The sequence below is a fragment of the Rhinatrema bivittatum genome, chromosome 12, assembly GCF_901001135.1.
Source record: "Rhinatrema bivittatum chromosome 12, aRhiBiv1.1, whole genome shotgun sequence".
NCBI lineage: Eukaryota > Metazoa > Chordata > Amphibia > Gymnophiona > Rhinatrematidae > Rhinatrema > Rhinatrema bivittatum.
The window spans coordinates 5,650,322-5,663,245 of NC_042626.1; the positions used below are offsets into that span (position 1 = coordinate 5,650,322).

Genomic DNA, 12,924 nt, shown 5'->3' on the forward strand with positions numbered 1-12,924 from the left:
TAATTTTAAGATTATTTTTATTCTTTGATGTAATCTTATTATTGTATGTTTATCTACTCAATTATGAGTGGACAGGCAATAAATACTTTTAAATAAATAAAAACTTCAGCCAAAATGCACCCATTCCAATTTTGACTCCACTGAGATTTCAGAGAATCGCATGCAGATGTGTTCCGTGTTAAATCAGCTGTATTATTCTTCAGTCTTACCAAGATCTGGTGCAGCGTTTGGAGCCCGTTATCATGGAACTGGAGCGGCAGGGGAATGTGCTGGTGATCTCGCACCAGGCGGTGATGCGATGCCTGTTGGCCTACTTCCTGGATAAAAGTGCAGGTAGGACTCTGGGCAGAAATGTTTTTTTCCATGCACTAAGTAGTGGTTTGCACAGTCACTTTTCAAGTGATTGCAGGCATGTTGGAAAGTAGAAGCCCAAAAGGGAGCCTTGCAGCCATTATCTTAATTCCTAATTAATATAAGAGGAATTGGGTTATGGTAAAAAAACAAACAAAAAAACTTCCTTTTTTTCCTCCCGAAAAGTACACTAACAGTTCTTCACCGCTGTACTAAAGCTTAGCTATACTTTTACCCGTCTAACTACAAAATGCACCAGTCTTACTGAGCTTTCTCCTTTGGAAAATAATTATTTTTATATTTCACAGCAGTCCATGTTCAGTCACTTTCCAGCTAGCAAACTTATCTGGCTAACTTTGAAGGGCTATTCAGTGATGGAGCCGCACTATTAAATACAGCTCTTTGGCACCTCCATTGGGAGAAGTTATCTGTAAATACCTCTGAATATGGCTTTCTTCTATTCTAATTAATTTTCATTTGTGGACCACCTTTTCCCAAAACTTTCTAATACTGTAAATTGTGCAAAACCTCACAAACACAACCAAGACTATACGAACTGGATCACGGAGTTGCTTTTCTCTTCCAGATGATCTGTCTTACCTGAAGTGCCCGCTCCATACTGTGTTCAAACTGATCCCTGTTGCTTACGGTGCGTATGCAGGGCTCAGTGCGTCCAGTTCAAGATTTGCATCGACGCTTGCAGCGATGGCCTCTCTTGCTGCATTGTTGAGCAGGAAAGCAAAGGCCCTAGTTAATGGATGCTGAAATTGGTTTACATCCTCACGTCAAATTGGTTTAAAGGTTCGGGGGATTTTTTTTTTTCAAGAGCAGTTTTTGAGACTCTCAGATCATCGCTCTGAAATAGCTTTGTTACACATCTAGGAGGGGTAGACATGGGCAAGGCAGACGTGTTTGGTCTGAAGGTATCGAGCTCTGTCTGTCGCCCATGTTCCAAGCGAGTCAGAAATTGTCAGATTCACAGTTTTCATATCCTAAAAAAGCAAGAGGAGAACCAGAAATTACTTTCTTTTTTTTCAGTTTAAATCTGAATACCAGCAAGGGGTAGAGACTTATTATTATTAGGTAGGGAAGTGCATTTTGTCACATCCGTATCGGCGGGTGTGACAAAATGCGTGCATCTCATTATTAAAAATACACGCATTCAGTTTCCCACAGGTGCTAGAAAGTCAGCGAGGTGCGCGCATACCTGCCAAAACAGGCGCAATGAATGTAAATCCCTATTATTATTAATAGATTTTATTTTTACATAATGAAATGTCAGTCGAATCTACCTTTGGGTTGTATGTGATGGAGCAGAGGGGGATTTACTAATATCATGTACTCGTGTTAATCTTTTCGTTGAGTTGTATTTTCCAGGATTTCTTATCTAGAGCCTGGAATTGTCCTGCTTCTCCTTTGGGTTTACAGCCTAGTGTGAGCTGATCCCTACTGGGGCTGCAGTCCCATGAACCTTGCTTATGGCGACAGTCCGGGGTCATGGGCCACAGGCTACAGGTCCCTCCTCATGCATCTGGAGTGTGGCTACCAGTTGATGCTATTGAGCGATATCTGGGGCACTTTCCCTGCCAGTGGGCTGTTTTGACTGACTGGAAGTACCCACAACCCTGGCCAGCCAGGGAGCTGAAGTCAGGCTCGCAAACCAAGCCCATATTTCTTGCGTGCCACTTAACTGTTTAGCTGGTCCAATGCCAAATCCGTTTCAAAATTGCAAGAAAAATAATTCCTTTTCCTGTTCAACCCCGGATCAGTCCAGACTCCTGGGTTTTGCCTCTCTTCCAGCAGATGGAGACAGAAAGTGACACTGGCATATAATCTGGTGAGCCACCTGCAGTCCCTCAGTATTTCTCTGTCTCCAGCAGATGGCAGAGGTGCAATCCCTGCTGTTCAAAAAAAAAAAAAAAAAAGTGGGGGGGATTCGGAAGATACTTTGAGGAATTGCTCCCAGGAGGTGGGGCCATCCCTCCTGGTGCTGAAGTGAACGAGGACCCTTTCCTGGCTCGCTCTTTTCATCGCCGGGGGCATATATCTGGTGGGGCCTATTCCCTCCCTCCCAGGAGAACGGTTGGAGTCCCGCAGCTCTTCTGCAACAGGGAAGTAACCTTTGTTTTTTCCTTCTTGGCTTTTTATTAAAGTTAAAAAAAAAATAATAATTAAGGAGGAGAGCAAAGAAAACTGCAGTGTTATAGCTGCGGGTGGAGCGTGAAGTTCTCGATTGCTGCTAAGGCAGGAGTTCTCGGGCGGCAGAGCTTGCCAGCCACACGGTAAGGCCTTCTTTGCCGGCGTGGCGGTGCTTGTTGGCCATGTGGTCCGGCCTCCTTTTGCCGGTGCGGCGCGGCAGTTTTTGTTCTTCTGTCAGATGATGCGCGGCAGTGCTCGCCATTCATGTGGCGATGCATGCATGTGGCTTTCCCGCTCTGGGCTTTGGTCCCGCTGCCTCTCTGGTGGAGAGGGTGAACCGGAGCCAGCAGAAGCCGCAACCGAAGCAGCATCTTAAGCAAAAGGCAGGAGCACCTTTGAAGTCGGCAAACCCTCCCCCGCCGGATGCGGAAAAGGCAGCCATGTTTTCTGTGACTGAAGGCACTTCAGGGATGTTCAGGGGTTCGAGCATCTTCCTCCCCTGTTGTCTCCGGCAGTGCAGAGCTCTGCTAACAGGAGGGAGCCCGATTCTGAGGAAGAGGGAAATCCTTACAGGAATGGATCAGAGGACCCCGCAATTTTTTCGTCAGAGTTTGTGCTGCTTCTGCATGAGGCATGTTTGTTTGTTTGTTTGTTTGTTTGTTTGTTTATTTATTTATTTATTTGATTTTATATACCGGCAACCGTTTGCACATCGTGCCGGTTTACAAGTAACTTATAAACAAAGAATATATAGGCGAAGCCTTTACAAAGAACAATATGTAACACAGTAACAAAGCAGATAACTAAATAACTTGGGGAAGGAGGGAAAGGGAGGGATAGAGACAAAAGGGGGGGTAGGGGAGGGTGAGAACAGATACATAAGGGTAAGATATATACATGGATTTGAGGAGCAGATGGTATGCACACTGGTTATATATGGGATTGTATATGTATATTGTTTAGCAAGAAAGGTGGCTGGGAAGCAGTTGGATCGGGCTTGGGGACTCCTTGGTCCGTGTCCTGGCAAAAGACCTAGGAGCTCCAAGGATCAGGTTACTAAACAGGCTCACAGGGTCCTCAGAATGAGGCCATGTTCTGGTAGTCTGGATGTAGACTCTGAGGATTCATTGGACGGAGTTCTGCAGGTTTCTGCCTCTCCTGATTCAGGTGTTCCTGATAATAGCCCGGATGTACTGGACTCAAATGGAGGGCTGAACCACATGCCAGTTGCTGAAGGGGTCGACCCTAAAGTGGTGCATCTCTTCCATAAGGAGGAATTGTGGCCCTTGATTTTTCATGTTCTGGAGGAGCTGGGGATCAAGGTTCCTCAGGAAGAGTTTGATCAGGAAGACATGAATCCGGTCATGGATGGCCTGAGGGGCCCAACGCAAAGCTTCCCTTTTCAGAAATCGGTGAAAAAGCTGGTGGTCAGGGAGTGGGACACTCCAGAGACAGGCCTGAAGGTAGGCGGGCAATGGCAAAATTGTATCCATTGCCTGAGAACAAGCTTGAGCTTCTGGCGCTCCCAAAGGTGGACGCGTCGGTGTCTGCGGTCACTAAGAAGACCACCATCCCTGTGGCTGGTTCAGCGGTGCTGAGAGATATGCAGGACAGGAAATTGGAAATTCATGAGGTTTCTGTGCTTGACGTACGTGCTGCTGTGTGCAGTAGCTTTATGCAGAGGGCCAACCTACACTGGGTTCAGCAATTTCAGGCTACAAGAACGCTATCTGCATCTGAGGCTAAGCAGGTGGACTGTGATGGCGGCACCAGCTTATGTAATGGATGCCTTGTATGGCCTCATCAGAACTGCTTTGAAAATTATGATGTCTGCGGTCTCGACCAGACGTCTCCTATGGTTAAAGAACTGGTCGGCAGATGTTTGGTCTAAGTTTTGCTTAGGAGCATTACCTTTCAAGGGAAAGCTTCTGTTTGGACAGGACTTGGAGGAGCTTGGAAAACATCTCAGTGAGACCAAAAGGCATAGGCTCCCAGAAGATAAGCCAAGAGGGAACGAGTTCCTTTTGTGGGGCAGTCTTGTTTCTGACCAAATAGAAAGTTTCATCAGAGTAAGCCCTCAATAGGATCCCAGAGACAAGGAGCCGGCAGGCAACAATCCTGGAACCAGTCCTTTTGAGGGGGCAGAAAACCATGCAGAGAGTGTCTCTGCCAGGATTCTGGTGAGGCCGGTCCACTCCTCTATTCCTCCTGTTCGAGGACGTCTGACTCTGTTTTACGAGGAATGGGCCAAGATCATGACAGACCAGTGGGTCCTAAGCGTAATAAGAGATGGTTACACGTTAGAATTCTCTCATCCTCTGCGGATCTTGTTCATGGTTACCCCTTGCACGTCATTCAGTAAGAGGAAGATGGTCCAAGACACCGTGGATCAGTTACAAAAGCTAGGGCCATAGTTCCCGAGCCTATGGGGAACGGCAAGGGGGAGATATTCCATATATTTCGTGGTGCCAAAAAAGGAAGGGTCCTTTGTCCAATTTTGGGTTTGAAGGAGGTGAATGTGGCCCTCAGGGTTCAGCGTTTTTGCATGGAAACTTTGTGTTTTGGTCATTTCAGCAATGCGCAAAGGAGAGTTTCTGGCTTTTCTGGACTTGACTGAGGCATACTTGCATATAGCAATCCGCCCAGATCACCAACGATTCCTGCGGTTCATGATCCTCGAGAGGCATTTTTTGTTTTGTGCCCAGACATTTGGTCTGGCAACAGCTCCACGTACGTTTACCAAGGTGATGGTGGTTGTAGCAGTGGCGCTCAGGAAAAAGGGCAGTTTAGTTCATCCATATATGGATGACTGGCTCATTTGGGCAAAGTCAGAAGCCCTATGCAGGCAAGCAGTGTCTCAAGTCTTGCAGCAGTTGAGGTCTGTAGACTGGGTGGTGAATCTGGCAAAAAGTCTGCTCACTCTCTCAGGTTCTGGAGGTTTTGGGAGTGCGTTTCAACACCAGGTTAGGAAAGGTTTTTCTTACCAAGGGTCGCATTCTCAAGCTTCAGAAGCAGGTGCACAGGCTGTTGGATTTAGCGGTGCCCAGGGTCTGGGACTTCCTTCAGGTGTTGAGCTCCATGGCTTCGACATTACAGCTGGTTCCTTGGGCCTTTGTGCACATGAGACCTCTGCAGAGGTCTCTTCTTTCCTGCTGGGATCCTTTGTTGGAACAGTTTCATCTTCTGCTGTCGCTCAAGAAGCCTGCCATGTCTAGTCTTTTATGGTGGCTTGGTCGGGATCATCTACGTTGTGGAGTGGACTTGGAGGTTCCAGACTGGGTGGTAGTTACCACCGACACCAATCTTTCCAGCTGGGGGGCAGTATGCCAGAGTCAGTTGGCCCAGGGGCAATGGCCCAAAGAACAGGCATCCTGGTCTATCAATCATTTGGAGATGAGGGCTTGCCTTTCTCCATCTGTTGAGCAGTTGCCTGGTACGCATCTTGTCAGACAATGCAACCACTGTGGCCTGTATCAACCGACAAGGGGGAATCAGGAATCAGGAGTCGGGTTGTGGCCTAGAAGGCCCAGGAGCTGTTTCTCTGGCAGAACAGCATCTAGCATTGTTAGCAGCATTGCCCATAGCCGGAGTGGACAATGTTCAAGCAGATTTTCTCAGCTGCCAGAAGCTGGATCCCGGAGAGTGGGAGTTGTCCGAGGAGGCAATGACTTTTCTGTGTCCAGATGAGGGTCACCTCACCCTCGACTTGATGGCGTCTCAAAGGAATGCCAAAGCACCCTGCTTCTTCAGTTACAAAAGAGATCACAGGGCAGAAGGAGTTGATGCCTTAGTCCTACCTTGGCCCCGAGGGAGTCTTCTTTATGTGTTTCCCCTGTGGCTGCTGGTGGGAAAAATAATAAGACAAATAGAAAGTCATCCCAGAGAAGTGATTCTGGTAGTACCAGAATGACTATGGTGGCCATGGTTTGTGGACATCGTCAGCCTGGCAGTAGATGGTCTGCTGCAGCTTGCTCACTTGACAAATCATCTTCGGCAGGGTCCAATATTTTTGGATCGGGCAGATCACTTTTGTCTTGTGGCCTGGCTTTTGAGAGAGAGAGAGAGAGAGAGGATATCTGGAGGATATCATTTCCTCTTTTTTGCAAGCTAGGAAGACTTCCACGTCCTTATCCTGTGTGAGGATCTGGAGAGTCTTTGAGTCCTGGTGTACGGGTCAGGGAGTAAGACCTACTCAGGCCTCGGTAGCTCACATCTTGGCTTTTCTGCAGAAAAGTTTGATGAAGGGCTTGGCCTTTAACTCTTTCAAAGTGCAGGTTGCGGCCTTAGGCTGTCTTCATGGCAAAATACATGGAATGTTTTTGGCTGCTTACCCGGATGTGGTCCGCTATCTTCAGGGGAGCAAAACATCTGCGTCCTCCAGTGTGGAAAGTATGACCCTCATGGAATCTTAATTTAGTTCTAAAAGGAATGTGTGTAGCTCCTTTTGAGCTTCTAAGGAGAGCAACTGAGAAGGACCTCACTTTGAAGGTGTTTTTTTCTGGTAGCAATTTGTTTGGCCAGAAGAATTTTGGAGCTACAGGCATTGTTGTGTAGGGAACCCTTTTTGAAGATCTCAGATTCTGGGATCTCATTGCGGACGGTTCCCTCCTTACTCCTGAAGGTTGTGTCTGCATTCCATCTGAGTCAGACAGTAGAGTTTCCGGCTTCCCCAGATGTGGTCGCGTCAACTCCACATACTAGGGACCTGAGATGTCTGGATGTGAAGCGGGCTTTATTGCATTACCTCAAGGTCACCAATAGCTTTAGGGTGTCTGACCATCTCTTTGTGCTATGGAGTGGACCTAAGACGGGGCAGAAAGCCTCAAAGTCCATGATAGCCAGGAGGTTGAAGGAGGCAATAAGCTTGGCTTAATCTGTAAGGGGCGACCTATCCCAGTAGGACTGAGGGCTCACTCTGTTTGGGCACAGGTGGCTTCATGGGCTGTGTGCCAGCAGGTGTTGCTACAAGAAATTTGTTGGGCGGCTACTTAAAGTTGTTGCACACTTTTGCCAGACATTATCATTTGTAGAGGCCATGGGCTTCAGTGAGAGTGTTCTTTGAGCGGGACTCTCGCAGTCCCATCCTAATTAGGGAAGCTTGGGTACATCTCGGGAGTCTGAACCGATCCAGTATGAACAGGAAAGGCAAACTGGTTCTTAGCTGCTAATTTTTGTTCCTGGAATACCACGGATCAGTCCAGAGTCCCGCCCTAGTTGTAGATGAGAGTCTGCTCGTATTTCTGTCCTATTTCTATTGTATACAGGCTGCAGAGCTGGTCAGGATTTTAGGTTGAGTCCCCTGGTTTAAAGTTGTGAAGAAAAGTTCTTTTTTTCAAGGCGGGGTTTCGTCTTTTCTTCTGCTCATTGTGGGAGGTTGATTTCATCTTGGCTTGGGTACAGGTCAGTACTGAGGGACTGTGGGTGGCAATGAAGCTTTCTCTGTCTCCATCTGCTGGCGGGGATGTATAAACCCAGGAGTCTGGACTGATCCGTGGTACTACAGGAACGAAAATTAGCAGGTAAGAACCAATTTTTCCTTTAATGCCCATCTGCCTTTACATGTTAATCTTTTTAAATAAATCACATAGATGTGTAATGACTGCTCGTTTTTTCCCCTTTTGGTTCAGGTTGTAAAGTGGAAATGATTCACTTGAATGTGGAAGCAGTGAATACTCATCGGGACAAACCCTCTGTAAGTTTCCTTTGCCAGGAGACGGCACATTGTAGATGACAGAACTGAGTGCAAATTACATCATGCATTTAGGACTTCCGAGCCCAGCGTGAGCCCTGAAATCATTTATTCAGTGCTGTTTCAGACGCGGGTGACCAGCTTTGCACTGGTGTTGCGACTGTCGGTAACGGCAAATCTCGCTGAGCTCAAGGCCATGCCATAGAGTGCCAAAGAGACCGAGCTTGTGCGTTGTGGGATATCCTTCGAGTAGGCTTGGGGAGTGCATGCCCTCGCCACCCTGGGTCCTTTTCTATACTGACATGGTTGTGAAGATTTCATTATTTAATAGAAATGAAAAACTTTGCCTTTGCCTCGTTTTATTGGCTTGCTTTGGCTTTCTTATGCACATCTATTGATTCAGCTTCTTTTTTGCTCCCTTCCATCTTCAGCAAGTTCTGTCTCCTTTCTGAGCTGAATGTCCACACAGAGTGACCAGAGCTTGTCTGTCGCTGAGCCTGTAGCTGGCTCATGGACTAATCCTCCATCAGAGGCTCTTGTCCCTGCTCTCCCGAGAGTGGAGACTGTAAACGGCACGGAGCAGGAAGCTGGCCAAAGAGAAATTAAACTGATAGGCAGTCATTGTAGCCCACTGAGATCCCATCACAAGAAACACCTTGCCTGCTGCCGTTTGCAACTCTCACGAGGTTCCATGGAGGACCTTGCAAAGTACCTTAAGTGCGGAAGAAAACTGAGTGAGATCATAAAATCAGCAGATATACAGAGGGTACAGAGAAAATGAAATATTAAATATAAAATGTTTGATGTGAAGCTGCAGGCTCCTTGCATTGAATTTTACGTTCATTTCTCTTGACTTGAATGGAATTTTGCTCCACTTTCCACTGTGAAGCAGCAGTGAAATTGCTAAGTTGATCAGGCTGGGATTTGAGCCGACACCTACATTAGAAGAGTTATCCTTGTGCTTCACAAATGTAACTTAAAATCCAAATTACCCAGGTAAAAAGTGCAGCATTCAGACAGAGTAAGGAAGAGCTGCTTGGTGAGCACCGGGTGCATTGAAAAGCTGTGATATAAAGCATTTTGTAAGTGGACAGAGGGATTTTGCAGTGTCAGAATATCACTAATTTATTATTGGAAATGAATTTATAAAAATGTTAAGTTTGGGGGAGTTTTTTGCCTTCCACTTTCAATGGTTTTTTTTTGTTTGTTTGTTTGTTTTTTCCCCTTAATGTCCTGGTTTTTAATTAGCACATCCTTCAAATGAACCTAACCCCCATGAGGACGAGAAGAAACAGCTTCACACCTCTGGCCAGTCCGGACACGGTAAAGCGTCCACGAAATTACAGTGTTGGGAGCAGGCCTCTTAATCCGGTGGGCTCTCTCCACGTCCGGGATGCTCCCGATGGGGCTGATCGACCACCAGTACAAGTCAGTGTCCACGCAGTGTAACCATCCCTCCACCCTACCTAATCAACTCTGTCTCCTTGATGTGCAAATGATTAAAATACCAAGACCGCTCGCTGCCGTTATATTGCCATTTTGGAAAACCTTCATCGCTTTGATTGCAAATTTGTTTTAAACATTTGCACAGAGCAACTGATTCAGTCCCTTAGCGCACTTGAGAGCAGTCTTAAGCAGGGAATATTTTAAGGCTCCTACGGGGTTGGCTTTTCCTGAAGCTTACTTAAGCTCACCTGAGTGTTTTTATCTGCAAAGTATGGATTTTTGCTTATTCAGGTGTGACTAGGTAAACTCCTTAGTGAAAGCCGCAAAGACTCATCTGCTGCTCAGTGGAAGTCAAAATATTCAGGTGATGTCCTCAGTTCATGGGGTTTCACAATGTTATTTTTTTTAGCTGTGTCTATTGCTGGAACAAATGAGACAGTCTGAAGTATTGTACATAGTTCCCTTGTAGGGAGCCCTGTCAGGCTGGGACTTTTCTTGCGAATGTATTAAACCAAAGGTTAATAATCTCTGCCCAGCCAAAATACGGTATGATTAATTTTTTTACCCTAAATCTTATTTGCACAATCAAATATTCTGCATTGCCTGGCAGAAAGCTGCTTGTACTTAGAGTGAAAAACTAGGAGCCTTGGAAACTGATAACAGATACAGTTTCTCTTCCCACACCATTGTGTATCAAACAGAAAAGGCCAGGAGAGCATTGACGCAGCGATTTCCCCTCCCTGCTAGTGCCTTCCAGTCTCGTTCCTTTTCATGAATCCACCACATCTAGGATGTCTGATTTTTTTTTTTTTTTTTTCTCTAAACTCCAGTCTCTGCCCAGCTTCTTTGTAAAGCTATAACATCTACGGTATATAGGTAGCAAGTTCTGCCATTCTCAGCTTAAGTGAATTTCTGGTGAAAAGCAAGGGAAATGTGACTTTGCCTTCCCATTCGCACTTTATAGCAGAGTGTGTTTCTAAATGAACATGCTTGCTGACTTCTGCTCTCATGGAAATGCTGAGGAGCAGCAGATTTATTTCACTTACCCGCCCTTTGCTGTCCTCCTGTTTCAGCCTCGGGTGGGAAACGCTCGTCTGTGAGTATCAAGGATAGGACTTTCAGTTTGGTATCTTTTGTATTTACTTTGATACAGGTAGGCAGCATTTTGCAAAACCTCTTAAACTACTGACTCACTTCCATGAGTTAGAATTGCACATGAAAATGCAAAGCATTGATGTGTTTACTGGAACAGCCCTTAAAACATAGTAATGACAGCATAAAAAGACCAAATGGCCCATCCAGTCTGCCCCAGCAAGTTTCTTAAGGTAGTAACTGCCGCTCGGTGCCTGTTACCCCGATGCATATTCTGTTAAGGGTAGTAACTGCTGCTCAAAACAGGTTACCCCCACGCCTTCTCTTAAGGGTAGTAACTGCCACTCTGTGCAGGTTACCCCCATGTTTCTGTTAAAGTTAGTAACTGCCGCTCTGTGCAGGTTACCCCCCATGTTTCTGTTAAGGGTAGTAACTGCCACTCTGTGCACGTTAACCCCATGTTTCTGTTAAAGTTAGTAACTGCCGCTCCGTGCAGGTTACCCCCCATGTTTCTGTTAAGGGTAGTAACTGCCACTCTGTGCATGTTAACCCCATGTTTCTGTTAAGGGTAGTAACTGCCACTCCATGCAGATTACCCCCATGTTTCTGTTAAGGGCAGTAACTGCCACTCCATGCAGATTACCCCCATGTTTCTGTTAAGGGCAGTAACTGCCATTCTGTGCACGTTAACCCCATGTTTCTGTTAAGGGTAGTAACTGCCGCTCTGTGCAGGTTCCCCCCATGTTTCTGTTAAGGGCAGTGACTGCCGCTCCGTGCAGGTTACCTCCATGTTTCTGTTAAGGGCAGTAACTGCCACTCCATGCAGATTACCCCCATGTTTCTGTTAAGGGCAGTAACTGCCACTCCATGCAGATTACCCCCGTGTTTCTGTTAAGGGCAGTAACTGCTGGTCCGTGCATGTTAACCCCATGTTTCTGTTAAGGGTAGTAACTGCCGCTCCGTGCAGGTTACCCTCATGTTTCTGTTAAGGGTAGTAACTGCCACTCCGTGCAGGTTACCCCCATATTTCTGTTAAGGGAAGTAACTGCCGCTCCGTGCAGATTACTCCCATGTTTCTGTTAAGGGTAGTAACTGCCGCTCCGTGCAGGTTACCCCCATGTTTCTGTTAAGGGCAGTAACTGCCACTCTGTGCAGGTTACCCCCATGTTTCTGTTAAGGGTAGTAACTGCCGCTCCGTGCAGGTTACCCCCATGTTTCTGTTAAGGGTAGTAACTGCCGCTCCGTGCAGGTTACCCCCATGTTTTTGTTAAGGGTAGTAACTGCCACTCCATGCAGGTTACCCCCATGTTTCTGTTAAGGGCAGTAACTGCCGCTCCGTGCAGGTTACCCCCATGTTTCTGTTAAGGGTTATAACTGCCGCTCTGTGCAGGTTACCCCCATGTTTCTGTTAAGGGTTATAACTGCCGCTCTGTGCAGGTTACCCCCCATGTTTCTGTTAAGGGTAGTGACTGCCGCTCCGTGCAGGTTACCCCCATGCCTTCTGTTAAGGGCAGTAACTGCCGCTCCCTGCAGGTTACCCCCCATGTTTCTGTTAAGGGTAGTGACTGCTGCTCCGTGCAGGTTACCCCCATGTTTTTGTTAAGGGCAGTAACTGCCGCTCCGTGCAGGTTACCCCCATGTTTCTGTTAAGGGCAGTAACTGCCGCTCCCTGCAGGTTACCCCCATGTTTCTGTTAAGGGCAGTAACTGCCGCTCCGTGCAGGTTACCCCATGTTTCTGTTCAGGGTTATAACTGCCGCTCTGTGCAGGTTACCCCCATGTTTCTGTTAAGGGTAGTAACTGCCACTCCGTGCAGGTTACCCCCATGTTTCTGTTAAGGGCAGTAACTGCCGCTCTGTGCAGGTTACCCCATGTTTCTGTTAAGGGTAGTAACTGCCGCTCTGTGCAGGTTACCCCCATGTTTCTGTTAAGGGTAGTGACTGCCGCTCCGTGCAGGTTACCCCCATGCCTTCTGTTAAGGGCAGTAACTGCCACTCCGTGCAGGTTACCCCCATACCTCTTTTAATTTTATTTGAGGGAACATTTTGGGAGTTTTTGTTTTTAGTCTGTATTTGTCGTTATTTTCTGTGTTTTGTCGCAGTGCCTGAAAGCTCATTTGGAAGTAAAGAAGCCTGGGGCCGTCCTATCTGTATTGGCGAAGGCTTAAATGAATGTTTTATGTGGTATTTTATTATTTTATATCTCTCT

At 46.8% G+C, this 12,924-nt stretch overlaps 1 protein-coding gene across 9 annotated transcripts in view; it reads left to right on the top strand.

Annotated features, from left to right (window-relative positions):
* Positions 1–12,924, top strand: part of LOC115073803 (6-phosphofructo-2-kinase/fructose-2,6-bisphosphatase 2-like) — a 50,968-nt gene that overhangs the window by 23,153 nt on the left and 14,891 nt on the right. For 6 of the 9 annotated variants that reach the window (XM_029572617.1, XM_029572618.1, XM_029572616.1 and 3 more), the window contains exons 12-15: positions 204–333; positions 938–1,000; positions 8,118–8,182; positions 9,428–9,607. In XM_029572617.1, coding sequence (XP_029428477.1) covers positions 204–333; positions 938–1,000; positions 8,118–8,182; positions 9,428–9,607 — 438 coding nt within the window. Of the gene's footprint in view, positions 1–203; positions 334–937; positions 1,001–8,117; positions 8,183–9,427; positions 10,428–12,924 lie in introns of those variants that run through there. The other 3 variants (XM_029572614.1, XM_029572615.1, XM_029572613.1) reach the window with 2 other exon arrangements.